Source organism: Sciurus carolinensis, chromosome 2 (genome assembly GCF_902686445.1).
Source record: "Sciurus carolinensis chromosome 2, mSciCar1.2, whole genome shotgun sequence".
Lineage (NCBI taxonomy): Eukaryota > Metazoa > Chordata > Mammalia > Rodentia > Sciuridae > Sciurus > Sciurus carolinensis.
The window spans coordinates 153199815-153223387 of NC_062214.1; the positions used below are offsets into that span (position 1 = coordinate 153199815).

General features: G+C 35.2%; 1 protein-coding gene and 1 non-coding gene across 3 annotated transcripts in view; one reads left to right on the forward strand and one right to left on the reverse strand.

The window, feature by feature from the left end:
* Gpr137c (G protein-coupled receptor 137C) overlaps positions 1–22860 on the forward strand; it is a 58684-nt gene extending 35824 nt beyond the window's left edge. The window contains exons 4-7 of one of the 2 annotated variants that reach the window (XM_047539436.1): positions 17180–17329; positions 18651–18776; positions 18940–19058; positions 20055–22860. In XM_047539436.1, coding sequence (XP_047395392.1) covers positions 17180–17329; positions 18651–18776; positions 18940–19058; positions 20055–20232 — 573 coding nt within the window. In that variant the 3' untranslated portion in view covers positions 20233–22860. The remainder of the gene's footprint in view (positions 1–17179; positions 17330–18650; positions 18777–18939; positions 19059–20054) is intronic. The other variant, XM_047539437.1, reaches the window with a different exon arrangement.
* LOC124978388 (U6 spliceosomal RNA) lies at positions 2–105 on the reverse strand. The gene has a single exon (XR_007107420.1). It is a non-coding gene; the product is annotated as a U6 spliceosomal RNA (small nuclear RNA).
* Positions 22861–23573: the final 713 nt, after the last annotated feature.

Consider the following 23573-nt stretch of genomic DNA (forward strand, 5'->3'; position numbering starts at 1 on the left):
TAGAAATATGGAACACTGCAAATTTCCTTGGCATCCTTTCACAGGGATCATGCTAATCTTTTCTGTATGGCTCCAATTTAGTATATGTGCTGCCAAAGCAAGCACTGAAATGGCCTCTTTAATTATGGATATTTTTGTTCAGGAATATACTGTATCTTTTACTACAATCTGTTTTTTCATGTTTGCATTGGTGTAACAGACTTAATACTATCCTTTAATTTTTTTGTCCATTGGTAATATTTCAAGTGTATCTCCTTAACTTGAATAAAATATCATGGAATTTATTTTTTAATTGTAAGTGAGCAAGTCTTTTCATTTTGTTTTGTTTTTTAGTACTGGGTATTGAACCTAGGAGCATTTAACCACTGAGTCACATCCCCAGCCCTTTTTATTTTTTGAGGCATAGTGTCACTAAGTTGCTGAGGCTGGGTTTGAACTTTTGATCCTCCTTCCTTAGCCTCCTGAGTCACTGGGATTACAGGTGTGCACCATGGCACCTGGCACAGCAACTCTTTCTATAGGGTGAGTCAAATAGTTATTGGCATGATCATTATTTTGGGTCTTTTTCTTCCTTTAAGCTTTTTTAGGGCTGGGGATATAGCTCAGTGGCAGAGCACTTGCCTACTATACATGATGAAGCTAAGTTCAATCTCAATATCACAAAAAAAAAAGTTTTTAAATTGCTGATTGCCTTTATATGATTTTTGTGGTATATTTGCATCTATTTACTTTTTATCAGAATTATAGTATGGTTTTTAACATCAAAATATATGCTAATATATCTTTTTATTCTAATATTTTTTCTTTCAGGAAAAATAAGTTTATAAGAATGTAGAACACATATCACTTTTAAAGAACACAATAACTCATGAGCACAAAATGGTTCAAATCAATAATTGATATCTAGGGCTGGGGAGTAGCTCAGCTGGTAGAGTGCTTGCCTCACAAGCACAAGGCCCTGAGTTCGATCCCCAGTACTGCACACAAAAAAATAAAAAAATAATAGATATCTAGTCCCTGTGATGGCAGGTTGAGATTCTTTGTATTAAAGATTTCAGAGACTGGGTGAGAATAAAAATAAAGCTTTTAAGGTCATATGTCTGGCCAGGGAATGCACAATTTATATCTGCATGAGAATATAGAAAAAAAAAAATCATTGTCTAGTACTCAGATCAGATTGTTTACCAGCCCAATATGCAATTTGCAAACACTGCATTATCTCCCTCCTGACTTCCTAACAGTTCAACCAGGCCCTCCAAAGCCACAGGTTCTACATCTACCAGTTCAACCAACTGTGAAACCTACTTGTTTCCTCAAAGATATTTGAAGGAAAAGAATTGTATCTGTACTGAATGTGTACAGACTTTTTCTTTTCATTATCCATAAATAATACAGCACATAGTATTTACATTGGATTAGGTATTATAAATAATCTAGCATGATATAAAATAAACAGGAGGGGGCATTGTAGGTTATATCCAAATACTACACTATTATATATAAGGGACTTGAGTAGCCACAGATTTTGGTATCATTGGGGGGGGGGGGTCCTGGAACCAATCCCAATGGATATATAACCTTCCTGTTCCATGTTCACTCTATCTCTGATCTGTACCATTGAATGAATTGGGATGGGAGGCAGTAGTAGCATCTTTCAGAGACGTAACATTTAACCAAACTCTCTTTCTGACCATTCATGTAGATCAACAAATCCTGTAAATCTAAAACAGTGGTCTGTGGTAATTTAGTCATAACTAAAGATAGGCCGTTTATTATTAGTGTTGCTCTTCTACCTTGAAACAGGACTTAACTAGAATTTGGGGTTGATGGAAAATATAAGCTGCACCATTCTTGTAGATATGATTGTCAACTTCCCAATATTCTGTTATAATTTCTCTCTTGACTTACTGGGAATTACTCTATCCATCTCAAGTAGATCTTCTTTAGTTTGCCCTTGTTACTCCAGTTGTAATACCTGACTTTTTTTTTTTTTTAATCTTTTTGCTGGACTGATCTACCACACACTTGTCCCATATGAAAAATTCCTACTTGTTTTGTTAGGTTCCCCCTTTCCCCATAATAGAGATCAAATCCAGTGCTCCACCACTGAGCTACATGCCCAACTCCTACACTTGGGTTTATATCATATATCATTTATCTATCCCTAAGCTTTTAAGTCATTCTTTCCTTATATTTCAAGTCTCCACTAGTTAGTATTTTCAGAATTGTCTCATTTTTCCATTGCCAGAAAGTCCAGCCAACAAAAGCCATCTACTCTGTAAAGCCAGGGTCATAGGAATCAGAGATCTAATTTCATTGTGTCTTAGCAGCATGAAACTTTGTGAAACTGTTCAAGCCTTATAATTATCAGAACATTTTAAATTTTTAATTGAGAATATTTTGTTTATATTTAGTCACCATCTTAATTTCAAAATGGAAATAACATTTGTGAGGTAATTTGATAAAATATATGCAAATTTCTGCTTCTGAAAATGTCTGAAATTGTTCCTGTTGGATTATCCTTCCCCAAATAGCAATGGTAAATTTTGAACAAAATATAAGAAGCACTGAATTTACTGGAGAGCAACACTTAGAAGAAGGGAATGACACAATGAGATTCCTAGTTTTTACAGTTTCTTGCCTAAGGAAAGTTCCCATCCAAGGGCCAGCCAAAACTTGAAAAGAAATCTACTCTTTCATTGGTTTGAAGAATCAGAAGATAAAATTCTACCAACTGGGCTGGGGAGATAGCTCAGTTGGTAGAGTGTTTGCCTCGCAAGCACAAGGCCCTGGGTTCCCCAGCACTGAAAAAAAAGAAAAGAAAGAAAAGAAAATTCTACCAACTACTACAGGTGAAAAGTGGGAAATCTCGGGATCAAGACAGTTTGACCAAGGAAGCCCCATATTCCCATTATACACTTTCAAATTTTTGATATTGGAACTTCACATGTAAAGATACTATAGATGGCACAGTTAATGATAAATGAATTACACTGAGATTTCAGCTGCTTTTTATGCATGGGAGACAGTTTGGGATCTGAGTCCAGCCAAGTTTGTTTTTTACTAAAACTAAAATTAGTTCAGAGGAATAAAATAAAATCCAGACTCTGTAAAATATGTCACCCAAAATATCCAGAACACAATCTAAAGTTACTAGGTATATTAATTAAGAAACAGGAAAAATAAAACTCATAGTCAAAGAGCAAAATAAAAACTCTAAATCAGCGGAGACAACCCCCACTCTACTCCAGGATGACCTGGATTTGAGATTTATAAAGCAAAGATTTTATAATATGCTCAAGGACATAAAGGAAAACATACCTGAATGGATAAATAGAAAATCTCAAGTCAAAACTATAAATAATGGAAATTCTAGAAATTTAAAACTAACAAAATGAATAAATCACAGGCTGAGGAAGGAGGATTTCACATTCTAGGCCAGCCTTAGCAACTTTGTGAGACCCGGTTTCAAAAAGGGCTGGGGATGTAGCTCAGTGGTGGGGTGCCTCTGGGTTTCCTTCCCAGTACTGCAAAACCACAAGAAAAAGAGTAAGTCACTAGATACCCTTAATGGTAGATCGGAGAGGAAGGAAGAGCTGGTGAACTAAAGATAAATCAATAGAAATCATACAATCTGAAGAACAGATGAAGGTGAGGAAAAGATCATAAAAAAAGTGAACAAAGCCTCAGGGTCTAATATGTATAATTAGTGTAACCAGAAGAAATGAAGTTGGAAAAATATTTGAAGAAATAATTAAATTTTCCAATTTTATTAGAAGACATAAATGTATAATTTCAAGAATCTCACCAACCCCCATCAGGATAAATATAAAGAAAACTTCATCTCAGTTCATCATAGTCACACTGTTTCAAGCTGAAAATATAGAAAAAATTATAAAAATTAAAAAACGAATCACAGACTTACATCAGAGAACAGGGATTCAAATGATATCTCATTTTTTATCATATCATGAAGAGTTAAGGACATGAAAACATCTTTAAATGCGAAAAGAAAGGATTTCAACTCTGAAATCTATATCAAGTGACGATATTCTCTTTTACTATCTGTGGTAGGAATTGAACCCTTGGGTGCTATACCGCTGACCCACATTTCCATTCCTTTATTTTTATTTTGAGTCAGGGTCTCACAAAGTTGCCCAGGCTGGTCTCTAACTTTGCAAGCCTCCTGCCTTAGCCAGCTGAGTAGCTGAGATTGTGGGGGTGCACCACTGCACCTGGCTCCAGTGAAAATATTCTTTTAAAAAAATAACTTTTTCAGATAAAAGAAAACTTGGGTAATTACCAGCATACCTGAACTACAAGAAATGTTAAGAAAAGTTCTACAAAATGAGAAAAATGGCTTGAATTCCAGCTGTTTGGGAAGGAATGAAGAACACAAGAAATAGTAAATATGATTTCTTTAAAATACATAAGATTGTGCAAAATAATATGAGGCTTACATATGTAGATGCAATATACTACTGTTACATATAACAGTTATGGCATAAAAGACAGGGATAAGACCATAAAAAGTTAAGGATATGTATCATAATCTTTAGAGTGGTGGTTCTCAAGCTTTTTGGTCCTGAGACCCTATTACACACCTAAAAATTATTAAGGATTCAAAAGATTTGTTTTCATGTACATTATATCCAATGCCACAAACATATTAGAAATAATTGAGAAATTATAAAAATGTTTACTCATTTAATTCAAATAATAGACTCATTACATGTTAATATAAATAGCAACATTTTGTAAAAAAAAAATATTTTCTAAAACAAAAAGAAGATTGACATTATTTTACATTTTGCAAGTCTCCTTGGTGTCTGGCTTAATAGAAGACAGCTGGGTTTTCATGTCTGCTTCTGTTGATTTGTCGTTTAAGTTGAAGTACATGAAGAAAGCCTCTCTTCTTTTCCAGTATATGTAGCTGGAAAAATGGAGAATTCAATAGACTTTTCATATATCTGTGAATATTTTCTTTAATACTACAAAATTCAGAAATCAAGGTTCTGTAAAGTTCAGTGGTCATGTAGAATCTAAAATCATATTAGTGAGCCTTGTGTACTCTCCATCAACATATCTTGCACTTCGAGTAATTCTGTAACATCAAGCATTGATCATTTGGAAAAGAGTGGTAACATATCTTCTACATGTTGACATATTTCATTACAAAATGTCCAAAATCACATGTGCTAATATCACACCATCTCATCAGAAAAGGTTGGTTTGGAGAATCAATTATGGATACAAGTGTGTACAAGTTTCCCAAAATTCTATTTTCTCTTGAAAGTTCAAATTTCATCATTGGCAATAAAAACTTCCATATGCTTTCTTTGAAGTGATAGTCTCATTTTGTTTATTTTGGGAAAAGCAAACAAACATGCCTAGTCGCCAAGTATGAATACTAAATAATCGTTGTCTGCCATAGTTGTCCATCAAGTAGAAAGTGGTGTTCTATGAAGAAAAAAAAAAGTTCCACTCCCAAATCAAACAATCACATAAATAGTTTTCCTGAAGACCACCACTGTATTTAGGATAAAGCAGAAGTGCATTAGGGGTAACTCATCACACAAATTAAATAACCTAACACTGTAGGGTTGATATTTAATACATTCACTGCTTCATCAAAGATATTCTTGAATGAATATTTTTAACTAAGAATGCATGATAATGAAGCATACAATCACTTTAAAATCATTTACATTTTTAACCTGAAAAAAATTTCCAGCGACTTTCTCATTTCTAATATGAAGAGTTATGAAAACATTATTTGATGTTTAAAGCATTCATCACACATGCATTTAAATTTTCAATTCCTTTTGCTTTAAGCTCTGAATGGTCTCAAACGATGCTGTGGCTTAACTTGGACCATAATAGTATTCAAAATGTTCTGTTACAGACGACATAATAAGGTAAATTCTTCACATTTATGATGCCTATTGAAACATAACTTTTATAATATTTTTGTCTGTTATCTATATATTTCCTTTAAAGTAGATTTTTCCCCTCAGTGAATCAGAGCTCTCTGGTACTTCCATCTTTCTCAGTATCTTAGCGGTAGAGAGGGGAGCTATGTGTTGAGAGATTCTTTTTTAATTATACTAAAATAACATAAAATTACCATTTTAACAGTTTTAAATGTAAGTTCAGTGATATAAGTTACATTCATGTTGTGCAACCATATGACTATCCATTTCCAGAACATTTTTCTCATCTCAAACTGAAACTCTACCTGTTAAATAATAATTTCCCATTTTAAGACAACAATCTAAAGTATGAAAAAGTTTTTTTTTTCATTTTAGAGTAAAATATTGAATTCTAAAATGAGTTTCATACCAAATGAGTTTTAAGTTTCTGAAGAAAATTCTAAATATTGTAAAACATGGTATATATATTCTTGTGTTTCCATGTAGTTGCAAGAAAAAATTGGGGATTTCAAAATAAAATTTATTAAATGATAAAAGTTTCGGTGGTATAGTAGTATGATGGAAATAGCAAGAACCCAGTAAAAGTACAGAGAACAGTTAATATCTGAAAATGTTAGATATTATACCCTAACTCAACTGTATCAGAAATCATAGAAAACACAAGAACAACATGCACACAAAGAGATGACATCATCACATATCATGTAGCTTCAGAAAACAACACTCAAGATAGAATGAAAGTCAAACACACACACACACAAAAAGAATAAAGTCATACTATTTTCTTGTTTTAATTTTTATTTTTGAGGTACCAGAGATTGAACCCAGGGGTGTTCTACCAGGGAGCTACATTCTCAGCCTTTTTTATTTTCAGACAGGGTCTCACCAAATTGCCCAGGCTGACCTCAAACTTGAGATCTCTCTGCCTCAGTTTCCCATGTGGCTGGGATTACAGGTGTGCACCACCATGTTTAGCTTAAGTAGTTTTTTTTGTTTGATTTTGATCTTTAGGGTCCTTTTGACTCCACTTTAAAAACTCTGTCCTAGAGCAACACTAACAACATAGTACAAGAGGAGCAAACAGAAAACAAAGTAAAATATAAGATCCAAACCCAAACATAGCCCTAATTAAATGTTATTTGTTAAAAAATAGACCATCAAGAACTGGGCAGGCCAGGCCTAGTGGTGAACACCTGTAATCCCAGCGGCTCAGGAGGCTGAGGCAGAAGTATAACAAGTTCAAAGCCAATCTTGGCAAAAGTGAGGTTCTAAGCAACTCAATGAGACCCTGTGTCCAAATAAAATACTAAATAGGGCTGGAGATGTGACTCAGTGGTCAAATGCCCCTGAGTTCAATCCGTGGTACCCACCCCCACCAAAAAAAACTGGGCGAGTAATATGAGCCTACAGTCCCAGCTACAGAGGAAACTGAAATAGGATTTCCTGAACCCAGAGATCCAGGACAGCTTGGGCAACCTAGTGAGACCCTGTTTCAAGTATGAACCACCCCCACACACACACCAAAAAAAACAGACAACCAAAACTGATTTTTTTTTTTTTTTTTTTTTTTTTTTTTGTACCAGGGTTTGAACCGAGGGACACAACCACTGAACCACATCCCCAGTCCTTTTTATTTTTGATTTTGAGACAGGATCTCACTAAGTTACCCAGGACCTTGCTGAGACTGGCTTTGGGGTTTTTGTTGTTGTTGTTGTTGTTGTTGTTCATTTGTTTGAATTTTTGGGGGTTTTTTGGTACAGGGATTTGAACTTGGGGGCACTTAACCACTGAGCCACATCTCCAATCCTTTTTTGTGTTTTATTTAGAGACAGGGCCTTGCTAAGTTGCTGAAGCTGGATTTGAATTCACAATCATCCTGCCTCAGCCTCCCAAACTTCTGGAATTACAGGCATACACCACCAAACCTGGCCCCAAAATTGATTTTTTTAAAGGTCATCTATATCCTTGTTCCTAAAATGTACTTTAAATATATTTAAAGGCATATAATAGGTTGAAAATAAAAAGATAGAAATCAGTATGCATTCATTAAGCATAGAAGGCTACATTCATATCAGATAAAATAGACTAAGTATTATCAAATATAAAAATTATTTCACCAGGGAGCAGAAACTACTACCAGATATAAAGAGCTATGTTTCATCAACACATAATCATAAACGTGGTTATGAAGCTAAATTAGTAAGAAATAAAGGGTAAAATACATAAACCAACAATCATAGTTGGAGATTTTAATACCCCATCTTCAGCAGATAATAAAACAAACATCAGTATACATAGAAAATCTGAACACTATCAATGCCTTGATGCCTTGTAACTGGAGAAGAAACATTTCTCTCAATTGATCATGGAAATGGTCATGAAAACAAATCACACAATGAACATAAGACAAGAGTCTGAACGCATTCAAAACGAATCAGAATGCTCTTCTCTGACTGTGATGCAATTAAATATTAGTAACAGTACATTTGCATATGTATATAAGGAAACAGACAAAAAGAAACCCATGGGCAAAAAGAAATCACTAGGGAAAACATTTCAAACTGAAGGCTAATGAAATACAAGATATCAAAATTTGTGGGAATGCAGCCAAATAGTATTTGAAGGGAAAATTGTAGCTTAAAATACTACATTAGAAAAGAAAGATAAAAATCAATGACATAAATTTCTTACTTAGAAACTGGGATCAGGTGGAAGGATCAAGAAAATAATAGAAACCAATGAAAGAGAAATGAGAAATTAAAGCCAGAAGTTGACTCTGAATAGATCAATAAATTTGATTTATAGAAAAAAAGATTAAAATACAAACTGCTTATGCTATGAATAAAAGAGGGAGATCATTCCTCTTGATCTTATTAAAAGAAAAATGAGTATTGTGAACATTCTTTGCCAGTGAAGTTGACAGATGAAATGGACACTGTTAAAAAAAATAAAACGTGGGACTCAGGGTGTAGTTCAGTGGTCTAAGGCCCTGGGTTCAATCCCCAGTGCCAAAAAATATATACATAACCTAAAAAAATGATGAAATGCAAAATCTGAGTAGCCCTATATTATTAAAGAAATTAAATTTGTTATCAGATGTTTTCCTCAATGAAAACTAGAGACCCAGAAGGTTTCACTGGTTAATTCTAACAAATATTTAAACAACAAATAGGTCAGACACAGTGGTGCACACTTGTAGTTCCTGCTAATCAGGAGGCTAAGGCAGGAGGAGGTCAGCCTAGACAACAGCAAGACCCAGTCTCTAAGGGGGGAAAAATTATAAAAAACACCAAAACTAGTTTATCAATCATCTGTGATCCAGGAGCCTTCTTGGGACTGCAGCATGGTGGAGCCTACGGAAACTGAAACCCGGATTTATGAGATACTGGAAACCTTCAGGGACACTATAAGCCTACAGGGTAGAAACTGTACTGCCTCAGATCCCCATGACTAAATGGGAAGACACACAAGCAAAATGAAAAAAAAAAAAAAAAAAAAAAAAAAAAAAGAATAAAGCGCTCTGAACAATCCAGGATGCTCCATTGACAACATGGTAGAAGAAATGTCAGCGTTCAGAGTTTACTTAGTAAAACAGCTCCATCATTTTAAGGAGGATATAAAGTGAAATCAGAGCTGTGCTTCAGGAGATGGAAGAAAACTTTCAATAGAGATGAAGATCCTGAGAAGACATCTAGAAGAAATCTTTGAAATGAAGGAATCAATAAACCAAAATAAAAATTCAATGGAAAGTAGCACCAACAGAGGAGACCACTGGAAGACAGAACCTCAGGCAATGAAGACAAAATATATAATCTTGAAAATAAAGGTGACCATACAGAGAAGATAAATTGTGTGACGTTCCCTCACTCAGACACAAGACTGAACAGCAGCTGCTGAAGCCAGGGGAGTGGAGCTACTGTGACTACTTCTGGGCTGGTAAGAAAGACCCCTAAGGCAATGGCACCATGGTGGGGTTCAAACTGCTGCTCCAAAAGCAATTGAAGGGCAAACAAATGCAGAAAGAAATGTCTGGGAGGATAAAGATTGAAGAATATGCAAAGAACTTGGCTAAGCTCTCTCAGAACTCCTTGACTGCACAGGAGGAAGCTCCCTGGGAGAAGCATGGGCTCAGGTGAAGAAGAACTTGGCAGATGAAGCAGAAGTTCATCTCAAGTTCTCCTCCAAGTTTCACAGTGAGATAGAGAAGCCCCTAATGAACTTTCGTGAGAACTTCAAGAAAGACATGAAAAAGTGTGACCACCATATTGCTGACCTCCACAAGCAACTCGCCAGCCGCTATGCATCGGTGGGGAAGGCCCAGAAAGCCCTCACAGAGCAGCAGAGAGACCTGGAGATGAAGGCGCAGCACCTGGAGATCAAGCTGAACAAGACAGAGGAGGACATCAAGAAGGCACGGTGGAAGTCCACACAGGCTGATGATGACCTCATGTGCTGTGTGGACCTCTACATAGTCCAAGTGATTTGAAGAGATGGTGACCATCACTTTGGAGCTGGAACAGCTGGAAGTGGAGAGGGTGGAGATGATCCAGCAACATTTGTGCCAGTACACACAGCTGCGGCCAGAGATGGACATGTTCAACCAAAGCACAGTTGAACCTGTGGACCAACTGCTTCAAAAAGTGGACCCAGCCAAAGACAGAGAGCTGTGGGTCAGAAAGCACAAAAGGGCAACATTCGCGCTGTGGTCATGGAGATCTAGACAGCCTGTGTGACCCCGGCGGTCCTGCCCAGGAGAGGGGCCGGGTGTCCCATGGAGAGGAGATGGTGGCTCCTACTGGGTGAAGCTGCCCTCCCACCCACTCTCCTGTCCACTGAGGAGAAAGGAGAGAGCTTGAGATTCCAGAAGGGTGATCTGGATGGCCCAGCTGGGGGATCCCAAATATTCCCATGCCAAGAAGACAGACCTGCAACTCTGCCCTTGTCTCTAAGACTGAAACCCCCAAACCCCATGCCATGCTTGTTGCTCTGAGAACAAACTGAGGCTGTAACTCTGTGGTCCCTGCTGAGTTCCATAGGGGTGGCTGTCACACCTTGTACCCTTGGATGCCCCAAGGCCCATCCTCCAACAGGCCCCTTTATCTCCTTAGGGGCTTTGGAAGATCAGGGGAGAGCCGTCTCTGCCTCTAAGCCAATGTCAGGATCAGAATCATGAATAGAAGGCACATCAGCTCAGCCTGTACCTAGAGTCCTTTACAGCTCTCTGTTTTTTTCATTGCATTCTGGGAGCCCAAATCTAGCTTTTCTTGACCACTTTTCATCCCCATGAGTCTTGGGAAGACCTGTTTTCTGTCTTCCCAGACCAACCCTGCCTATAGAAGTCTGGATGGAACTACCTCATTTGGCAAATTAGCCCCAAGTCGGAGCATTGAATCATGATTCCTATCAGGCCAGGCATCATCTTTGAAGTCTCTGGAAATTCCAATCCATCTATTCCTCAGCTGCTTTCTCAAGGCATTCCTGACCCCACCTTGCCACCCCTGCCCAGTCTCACTAGAGGGAGCTTTCCAAAGTCTCAGCCAGCAAGACCTCCTTCAGCTCTTTACATGTCCAAAGGCTTTGAAGGATAGAAATGAACCAGTTCACCTCAGAAACCAGATGGGGTCTGTCTTCATGGTATCCTGTCCAACACTGGGCTACCCTGACCACTACTCTCCCAGGCTGCCCACCATGGGCTTAATGGGGCTAGGTCAGTCCCACATGGGAGACAGGTTAGGGCAAGTCCCTTTGTCATTCCTCTTATGGCTCCATCTGCTTATGCATGATGGGGTTTGGACTGCTGTCCTTGTATGGGCATTGCAGACTCTCATGGCCATAGGAGTTCGTTACTATCCAGGGGTATCCTGACACCTGGGCCTCCAGCTCCTCTAAACTTCCCAGAGCCCTATGTTAAGCCCTCACTTGGTGCCAGCACCTCCTTTCCCTCTGTCCATCTTCCCTGGAGAAGCCTGGGCCAAGTGTGATGTGGGAAGCTTTTCAACACTGCCACTGGGTTCAGCCCATCACTTCCTTTCTCTACTATAGCAAATATGATCATTATATTAACCTAGAGAAATCAGCCTGAGGGGACTGGGAGAAAAAATTGACATAGTGAGCAAGGAGCAAATTCTAGCCAGAAACCTTGAGGGTCCATCTTTCTTCTTTCTATTAATGACTTTGGGTTGACCCTTACATCTCCCATGAGGGCAAAATTCTATGAGCACAATTCACTGATCTTTCCCTCAGTTTTACATGCTAATGATAACATTAATCTTGAATCTTTTGGCATCTCTTCCATTAAATTGGAATTGCTTTCTCATAGTTTGTATTAGAAATATGTCCAATATACTAAAGAAAACCAAAAAGAAAAAAGAAAACCACTCGGTAACAAGTTTTATGAGACCAGCATTACCCAGTACCAAAACCTAACAAAAATATTACAAAATAAATAAAAATTATAAAATCTTATCCTTCATTTATACTTACAGACTCAAAATCTAATATATCATGACCAATAGGAATTTATCCAGGAATTCAACACTGCTTTAACATTTGAACAATAATAAATGTAATTCACACAGTAAGAAAACAAAGAAGAAAATCCACATTATTTCAATAGTAGTAAAAAAAAAAAAAAAGCATTTGGCAAAATTCAGCACCCTTTAAAAAAATTTACAGTCAATATCCTACTTAGATATTACAATCAATATCATACTTAAATGTCAATGTTCTGTCCCTAAGTTTGGAACAAAAAAGAATGTCAACACTCACCATTTATATTCCATAGTCTAATATAGCAAGAAAAAGTATAAAATTGTGAATTAAGAAATAAAATTGGGGCTGCAGTTGTAGCTCAGTGGTAAAGCACTTGCCTAGAATGTGTGAGGCACTGGGTTCAGTCCTCAGCACCACATAAAAAAACATACAGATAAAATAAATGTATTGTGTCCATTTACAACTAAAAAAAATTTTTTTTTAAATCAAATTATCTTTCATTGCAGAAAACATGACTTTATGGAGAGCATCTTAAGGAATCTATTAACTACTAAACAGTGAATTTAGCAAGTGCTCAGGTCAAAATGCAAAACTTAATTATATTTTTTAATATACCAGGAAGAATCAATTAGAAAATTAAATTCAAAGACAAAGTTACAGTAGTATTTTTTTAAAAAAGAGATAGAATAATTTTTCTAAAAGCATGATCTCTATCCTGCAAAACTACAAAATGTTTCTGAGAGAAACTAAAGACCTAAATCAATGAAGAGCTATACTATGTTCATGGATTGGAAGATGTAGTTGTTAAGATGGCAGTTCTCCTCAATTTGATGTATAAATTGAATGCAATCCCCATCATATTTTCCCATGCATTTTTTAAAAAATAGAAATTGACAAGTTGACAAATTCATCAGGTTGTATATGTTAAATATGTCCAATTTTTGTATGTCAATCATACTTTAATAAAGTGGTTTTGAAAAAAGAAATTGAAAAATTGATTCCAAAATTTATATGGAACCAAAGAACATAAAATATTGAAAGTAGTGCTTTTCCATAGAACGTTCTATGATAATGAAAATATTCTATACCTGTAATGTTCAGTATGATTACTAACCATATATGATTATTGAGCACTTAAAAAGTTCCTGGTGGGCTGGGGATATAGCTCAGTTGTAAAGTGCTTGCCTGTCAAGTTCAATCCCCAGCACCTCAAAAAAAAAAAAAAAAAATTTACTAGTGCTGTGTGCTGTGGCACACACCTGTAATCCCAGTGACTCAAGAGGCTGAAGTAGGAGGATCACATTTTTGAGGCCAGTCTCAGCAATTTAGAGGTACCCCATTTCAAAAACAAAAAGGACTGGGCATGTAACTCAGTGGTTTAGCATCCCTGAATTCAACCAATCCCCAGTACCACCCCTCCACCCTCCCCACAAAAAAGCAAAAGTTTCTAAAAGAAAACTTGAGTACAAAGATTCCTTAGGTCATAGAAAGTAATAACCACAAAAGAATAAATTGATAAATTAGATTTAATTAAAATTTCTCATCAAAACAAAAAATGCAAAGGCAAGCCACAGACTTCAAAACTTATTTGCAGTACACATATCTGACAAGGAAGTGGTGTCCAACATGTATAAAGATTGCCTACAACTCTGATTTTTTTAAAAAGACAACCTAACTTAGAAGTGGTCCAAAGATTTGAGTAGATTCTTCAAAAGAAGATATACAAGCCAGGTGCAGTGGAGCATGCCTGCAATCCCAGTGACTCAGGAGGCTGAAGCAAGAGAACCTCAAGCTCAAGACCAGCCTCAACAACTTAGCAAGGCCTTAAACAATTTAGTGAGACTCTGTCTCAAAATAAAAAAAAGGTCTGGGGATGTGGCTTAGGGCTTACGTGCCCCAGGGGGGTTCAATCACTGGTACCAAAAAAAAAAAGAAAAAGAGGAAGATACACAAAAGGCCAATAGCACAACATTATTAGTCATCAGGGAAAGACAAACTTAAACCAAAATATTACTATACATCCATTAGCAGAACTAAAATTAAAAGATTGGAAACCCCAAATGAGTCCTAGGATTGGACAGTTGAATGAAGTAACTGGAATTCTCATACTTTGTTTGAAGTATAAAACTATATCCCTTTTGGAAAAAAGGCAATTTCTTAATACAGTTCAACTTATACCTCCCCTATAACCCAGCAATTCCACTCTAAGGTATTTGCCCAAAAGAAGTGAAAGTACACACACAAAAAAATGTCCAAGAATGTTCATAGAAGATGCCCATTAACAGCAATATGGATAAACTGTCCTACGAACAAGTTCATCTGATCATACAGTGGAATTCGTATAATTTAACTGTCCTGGTTTGCTTTGGAGTTTTGCTTTGGAGTTTTCTCGGATGTAGGACAATGAGCATTAAACCCAGGAAACTCAAGAGCAAACAGGAAGACTTGGTCACCTCAGCAATAAAAAGAACTAACCACTGATACATCCAACAACATGGGTAAACCCTAAAAATGTGGACTGAATGAAACCTGCAGGAGTTCACATTCTGTGATGCCATTTACATGAAGGTCTAGGGCAGGCTGCACTAAGCCATAAGAATAGAAGCAGGGGAGTATTTATACCTGGGACGTTGGCTGATGGGGAAGGGGTATGCAGGAACTGGGTATCCATGATAATGTCCTGTATTGGGGTAGAGATTGGGGTTACACAGGTGCTGGATCCTTATTTTTCATTTTGTAATCCGGTGTTTTGCAAGATGCATCTTATTTCATTTTCTAAATCTATGAATTTCTTTCATTGTTTTATGTATATAATTTGGCTACAGGTTGTTTTGTTTTATTCTATGAGTCTTTGTTTTCTCACAACCTTTTAAAAAATTTTTATTAGTATTTACAAATTTAAACAGAGGCTGTTCATATTATAACATATTTCTTTCCAGCTATCATCTTATTTGTCGAAGTAGTGAATATAAACTTTTTATGGTTATTTTAGATAATTCTTACAGAATTCTGTTTTCTTGTTCTTGTTACCTTTCTTTTCTTTAATAGCACAGTACTTTTAAAATTAAACCTGAGCAGAGAGCAGTGCTATGCATCTGTAGTCCCAGCTATCAGGAGACCTGGGCAGCATAGCAAGACACCATTCTCAAAAAAAAAAAAAAAAAAAAAAAAAAAAAAAATCTGGATTGGTTTTAGATTAACTTTTTTTTTTCAGATTTTTGAACATAAATGACATTAAAGAAGGTATTGTATCAACATCTTTCAAATGTATAAAATACACATCTAACATGTATAAAGTATACATTATATAAGGGAGTCATTTTTAATAATGATTCACATCAATGCCAGCCCCAGTACAGCCCTCTAGTAAAAAAAGTTTTAATAACTTGTTTCTATCTGAAATTAATAATTTTTAACCTTCTACACATATAAAATTCAACATAATTACCCTAATTGTAAGATTTTAAAAGGTGACTGATAATTATGCCAATTATAAATTGGGGCATGATATACTAATCAGATGTTTGTGTCTAGACATAGAAACCATGAATGGGCCAGTTGCAGATATAGAATGTTACAGGTATTTTGCCTTGGTCACATATGCCAAGTAGTATTGCTGTCAATGTCAGCATTTTCTGAAATATTCGGACAACTCTTCATAAAACTCTGAACAAAACAAAGCGCAAATTTCCCTCAATTTACACATTATATGTATTTTCTGGAAATTATTGCATATGTTTATGCAAATAAAACTTTGTTTATATGTGAAACGGAGTTAATTTCAGGCCCAGATAAACAGCTTCTTCATCTTCATGAATATCCAGGAAGACATTTGAAAGTTACAAAGGTGAGGGAACAATTCTTCATTTGGAAGATTCCCCTGTAAATTTCAGGTCATATAACATCCCCTGGACCTTGTGTCCTAAATGTCATAATTGCCCCTTAGTCTCATGACAATCAAAACACAGAATTACAAAACACCCTACAGGGATCTCTTTGAAAATGGTGTCACTTCTCAGAATGGTTTTAATGCATAAGATAAAATACATAGAATTACAAAGGAAACCAACTGTATTGAAATAAAAATCCCAAGTTAAGAATCCCTGCAACAGGTGATATGTACACTCCTTTCCAATGTACATACTACAGTTGAGAAACACTAAGTTATAAGGGCTTTCTATATTTGGAAAAATGGTGAAAATCGTGGGCTTAAAATGTTATGTATTTGAAAGCATATTTGAGTGCCTAGATCATTTTATCATCCATGTAATGGCATAATAGGGAACTAACATCAACTCTCTAATGGACTGGAGTAAATAGCTGAGGAACTGAGTTTCTCTTCTAACTTTTTAGCAGAAATTAAGAATATCAAATGGACTGATGCTTCTATTTTCCATTCATTTCTCATGACTAAACTATCTGATTAGCATTAATTAAAGTTCATCTCCTTTGCCAACTTGTCTATTCATCTTTTACTTAAGGGAATAGGTAACCTTGGCAGAACAAAATCATCCTCCAGCTACCATTTAGCAAGTTGGCAAAAAACTTACACACATTAGCTTACACATATTAAACACAACATATAATTCTAGGAATAGGAATTGTAAAGCAAGATAATCAAGAGTTTATTTCAACAGGAGCCCACTCAGTGCTTTCTAAGAGTGCTTTGCAAGAGGTGACCATACTACTGTGGACAAATAACTTGTGATGACTAATGTACAAAATGTCATGATGATGAATTTTATTTCTTTTAGGGTATGTCTCTGTGCCAGACTGTCGTCGTAGGTTCTGTAGTCATTCTTCTCTACTCGTCCAGAGCTTGTTATAATTTGGTGGTGATCACCATATCTCAGGATACATTAGAAAGTCCTTTTAATTATGGCTGGGATAATCTTTCAGATAAGGTAAGTACCTACCACATATTGCCAATCTTCAATTAGTATAATTGATAATTAAATTAGCCTTAGCTAGAACATTTTAGTGTTTGACTTATGCACATATTTATGGAATCTCTATTCTCAGTAATCATGCTTAAAGCTCATGTGACACTTGAAATCTTTCTTCGGAGAGAACTTTCCAAGGAATATTTCCTTTATTTTTGTAAATAATAGTGTCATAAGCCAGTTGATCATAAACCATCATAAAAGGATGGTTTTTAAATAACACTACATAAGTTAATGGCCTGTCATTAGACAATGAATATGAGTATGTCTTTAAATTTTTGGATGAAATTAACTCTTCCTTCCCAAGAATTACATATAATTAATATTTGGTTTTGTTTTAGATATTTAAATAGTGAGTTTCTTTGAAATACGGCATTACCAATCTTGATCACTGGAGAGCATTTATATTTCCTTGTGTGTCTAGGTATTTACTATAGTAATTGCCAGTACACTAGCTGTACATATTCAAATTCCCGGCATTCTCCATCCCCTTCCTAAAAGTACAGTTGGACAAACTATATGTCATATCTTTTTATTAATTTAACTTTGTACTGAATTCAAGGCAACCTAGAAATACCATGTTTAATTACCTTTCTAGGGAGAAGGAATTTTCACATGTGGTTCCATGTGGCAGATTCTCTTCACTTCTTTTCCCATTTCCCTCTCCCAACATCTGGTAGAAAAGAAACAAATTCAATACATAAATTAGGCCCCCAAAGAACATTTTAAGTAGCTGTGAGCTGAGTGATTTAACATATTACAGGTCTAACTCAGAATAAGTGCTGGAGCTGGGGTTGTGGCTCAGGGGTAGCAGGCTCACCTAGCACATGTGAGGCCCTGGGTTTGATCCTCAGCATCACATAAAAATAAAATAAAGGTATTGTGTCCACCTACAACTAAAAAATATAAATATTTTTAAAAAATAATGAGTGCTGTTGTGCCAGTGGAGCAGCTAAAATAATGGTCTCTCGATAAGTAACTTTTTCTAGACAATGGGGCCTAAAATTTAGATCATTCCTTGTCATCCAAAGATTAAAACTATTTTCATAAATTAATGCATTGAACAAATTAACAGCTTTTATTTTACATAACATCAAAGCATTTTTATGTCCCTTAAAGGATAAGTATCATTAAGAAACCACAAAATATAGAAAATTTTAGAATTTATAGGCTTGTAATTGATGCATTTTAACTTAACCCAACCAGAAGCAAGGCAATTATGTAGGTGATTGCTTATACCCAAAACAGGTACAAAAATTGCTCTGCCATACTCTATTTTCAGGCTCATGTAGAAGACGTAAGTGGAGAAGACTATATAGTATTTGGAATGGTCCTCTTTCTGTGGGAACATGTGCCAGCATGGTCAGTGGTACTGTTTTTCCGGGCACAGAGATTGAGCCAGAATTTGGTATGACATCATACTACTCCCCAATGCTCATTTTCCTTATTTTTAAAAATTTTGGAACACATTGATTTTCTATTTTTAGCAAAATTTTAAACTAAAAGTCATTATAGACTCTAGCCTCCTTTCATAGTTAAATAGTATGTACTATCTAATACTTTATTCACAGGCACCTGCTGGCATGATAAACAGTCACAGTTATAGTTCCAGAGCTTACTTTTTTGACAATCCAAGACGATATGATAGTGATGATGACTTGCCAAGACTGGGAAGTTCAAGAGAAGGAAGGTAGATGTAACAAAAAGTACTTATTCTGAATTTAATATGGAAATAGCTTGAAAGAACAAATCTAAGCTTTAACCCAAATATTAAAAAGGTGATTTGGTGGGATATGTCAATAAATATGTCATGTAATACTGAAGCTTAAAGCAGGAGATACTTAATCCATGTGGGAACTACCATCTGACTCAAAGCCTATATATTATCTTAATTTGAAAAATGTATTTGGGGGCAAAATGCATTTCATTTCATTTTTAGGACCCCTTGTTTTAAAGCTGGGGAGGGTAGAAGGGGGATGAACAAGGAAGGAATACTGTTGTACTGATTACATAACTATTTCTATATTCCTAGTGCTGTTCCAAATCCACAAAGAAACCCTAGATCAATTGTTTGGGAAGTTTAGGTGCCAAAGGAAATTTTCCCATGCCCTCGTGTTCCAAAACTACTACAAGTCTTTAATTAGTGTACTCTTAGCTCTGTATCAGGGCAAAGAGAAAACCTTAATGCACACCTGTGCAATTCTTTCAACTTGATAGAATATTTTTGGTGATTCTAACTTTATTCAGATAAGTTCCTTAACCTCAGTTCTTTGAGTCTATATTTTCATCTTTAAATAGGGAAGATAACAGAACCTAGCTCATAGGATTGTAGTGAAGGCTAAGTGAGTGTACGTGTGTTTGTATACATACATATATATGTCTTAGAATAGAGCCTAGTATAAAATAAGCACTATATTATTATTATTATTAATCATAATAAGTTAATAAGTTCTACCAGTTCTGAAAGGCATGTATTCTTTTTGTAATACAATGTGATACATATCAGAGATATTAGATAAAAGTCATTGGATTTTATAAAAAGTCATTGTTATTTGTCAAAGATCATTTCAGCATATTTGATACTGTTACAAAATTCATTGAAAATGTTAAAACTGCCAATGTGATTTCTCACATACTGATCAGTCTTTGGCCTCTTCGCCCTTTTTTTTTTTTTTTTTTTTTGCAGTTTATCAAATTCGCAAAGTTTGGGCTGGTATGGCACCATGACTGGGTGTGGCAGCAACACTTACACAGTCACTCCCCACCTGACTGGACCTGTGACTGATACGGCTCCTTTGCTCTTTACTTGTAGTAATTTAGATATGAGTAGTCATCACAGCTTATATGTAACACCACAAAACTGAGAGCATTACCAAGTTGTGATTCTCAAATTGTTTTTCATGAATATGTATATTCGACGTGTTTAAATCCCATCTACATGAACATTCCATTATCTGTTGCAACTGAAAACAAAATCTGGAAACCTGGCTGTGTTTGGTGAAGAACACAACTGTTACTTTTGACCTCTGCTTAGTAAAATCAAGTAAAATGGAAAGTTTGGAGCAGGAGAAGAGAGATTCAATTTTAAGGCCTCCAAACATCCTGACTTAGGAACATCAACCACATATTTGCATATTTGCACTTTTATCTTTGTTCTGAAAGAGTACACTGCAGTCCCCAATGTCATACTCCAGTGTTCACATTGGAATATTATGTACACCAAATTGGAAGGCTAGTTTTCTACAAAAATCAAAGCCTATATACTTTGTGGTGTACTCTGTGGACTTTTTACCCAATACAATTTTATGGTGTGAGCAGTGCACAGTTAAGGCATAAAAATACATCATTCATTTTAAAATTCACTAAATACATGTAATCACTGAAGACAGTTCTTTTAAGCATGAACTTAAAATACCAATTGAAATAATTCAAACAATCATTTTAAACAACTAATAGTAGTAATCCTTTACAGTGATGACCAGCAGTGTTCTTTGGAAAGCCACAGTAATTTCTTCAAGAAGAAAATATACCAGTGAAAATTGTGTGGCTACTTTGAGTAGAATTGGTCAAGTGATTATTTTGTACAATTAAGATATATATGTAGTAGTTTAAGCATGATTCTTCAAGAAAGCAATAGTGATTTTTGCATAGGGAGATTTTGGTAGAAACTTCTTGGGACTAAACAAGTTTACAGATGCATTTAAGAATTGTTCATAAAATATGCATCATTCTAAATTAAAATGCAAATATTTTCAAAAGAATCTGATCTAAAACAAAATAGTTGATCTTACCTATTGAATCAGGATTGTCCTCAGGTAAATTCAATCATGAAACATTTTTGCAGTGATCTTAAGTGCAATACTTTGTAAGGCATATAATTCCTCCTTTAGTTTTTACATTTTTATACATTGTATATGGTTTGGAAAATAAATTGAACTCAAATTAATTCCAGCACTATACTAAATGAGCAAACTTAACATAAAAGTATGAACTAAGTATGTATAAAACCAGAGGTTAACAATATTGGAATATTTTAGAATTACATTGAAACTGTATTGAATGAACAACCCCAAGTCTAAAACATATATACATATCATAGGCTAAGACAATACAGAATTTTAAAATGCACTTTCTACCAGTGTCTATATGAAAAGTAGATGCTGAATACCTCAAGAAGCCAAGGGAACAGGCAACAGGGAAGTTGTTACAACATGCTTAAAGATGATTATATACAATTGTCTTCTGATCTTTTTCTTCAGAATTGGAACTAATACAACTGTCCTTTTTCTTCTACTTTGATTAGAAAGTTGTTTTATTTCTACTCCTATTTAAAATATCTTTCAGCTTTTTAATAACTGATACAGGAACTTCACAAAAGTTTAACAGTAGATGAAACTCTTAAGGAAAAAATAAAATTGTTAATGCTTTTTATCTTTAGGGAGGCTAGTACAAAGCCAAACAAATTTTCTCTTTTTATGACACAAAGGACTTCAAATTCAGTAGATGTGCTGCCAAATTGAGCATGAAAGAACTTTAAATTCAATCAGATGCATACTTATAAATGTTGCTTGGTATTTATTTATAAATTCTCTTATACTCAAATTATTTAAAATTTTATAGTGAAAAAGTTAACCTTGGTATTAAGATGACAACAAAACAATATATTTTTACCACATCCTCAGTTACTAGATTTCAGAATGCCAACTATTTATTTTGCTGATGATGTTAGGTATCTAAATATCTACAACTATCTGAAAAGATCTGTGTTGTCTTTGTTAAGCCTCAAGTTCAAGGTGATAAATTTTTTTAGATCAAATTTCCCATTTGACCAGGTAAACAAAAATTAGTTTAATTTTTTTCTCAGATAAAACTACTTGGTTCTTTTAGTTGCATTAGTTGATTACATCAAATTTGGAATTTGTACATTTATCCTGTTATCACTGACTAGGATACCTAAATTCTTGCATTCTCTCCTGATACACATCTCACACAATACATCACCAAAGACAAATAAAGTTAAACTCTGGCCCAATTTTTGCTTAAAAATTCCAAAGCACTAGGAGCACTTTAAGTTTGGTCTCGAAAGGAGTTGTTTATAAAATCAAAGGGCTACCGATTCCCTGTTCATCCTGCACTGAAGCACATGATGACAATTTCAGACCTTTCTTTTGTATTCATTAATTAGGAAAGTGAATTTCATTGCTTAAATGTGTAATTCTACAGTGACTAGCAATATTTGTTATTTCATTTGGATGGTCATTAATTTCAAAACTCTTACCACTCATTGTAGCTGGTTGTAGTTTTATGGAAGATGTAATTTATAGCTAAAGTGGCTTTTTTATGCATAGCTGCCTTTTTTATTGTTTAACAGTGTTTCTCAGCTATATAATCAGTTTTAAACTGGTTATAAAAGTATAGCTGTGGCCAATGAATGTATTTATTTGTTGTTTCACTAAATTGTAACAAAACACTACTATTAAAAATAAAAGTGTTTGTGCTTTTATTTAGAGGTCTGGTCTTCTTGTATTTTTTTAAATTAGAGCTTTATGGTTGGGGGTCTGACTTTCTTAATATCCCTTAAGGAACTATACTGAGTTTCTATCCCAGGATAAAATCCTAGTGTTACCATAGAAAAGAAAAAAATATTAGAAATTACAAATGACAGCTTTCTTTTAGTGATCTCACAATTACTTACATCTGAATTTTATGTTGCTTAGTATGACAGCTTTCTTTTAGTGATCTCACAATTACTTACATCTGAATTTTATGTTGCTTAGTATTATACACCAATTTGATATGAAGTGCCACATACCCTACTTTAAAATACCAATGTTATTAGGTATTACATATTTAAGCTAAGAAAAATTCTTGTATGAACTAATTTATGACACCTCCCTCTTTCCCCTTCGTATCATAAACAGAAATCAATTTATTTAACCCATAATCCCAGCTATCTTTCATTATTCAAGAAATTCCTCAGTGATGCTGCCTTTTCCTCTGAGAGTTCTACACCTGCTCCCAGAATAGACCCCTTTCATGGCCCACCAAAAACCACACCCAATTTCAAATTGAACTTCAGTTTTATTGACACCCTAAATTCTATGAATCCTTGGGAGTCTACTGACCCTTACTGTAGAGTGAAGTGAGTGGAGGTATTTGGAGTGAAGGTATGACCTCTCATATAATAAATTTGTCACTTTAAAAG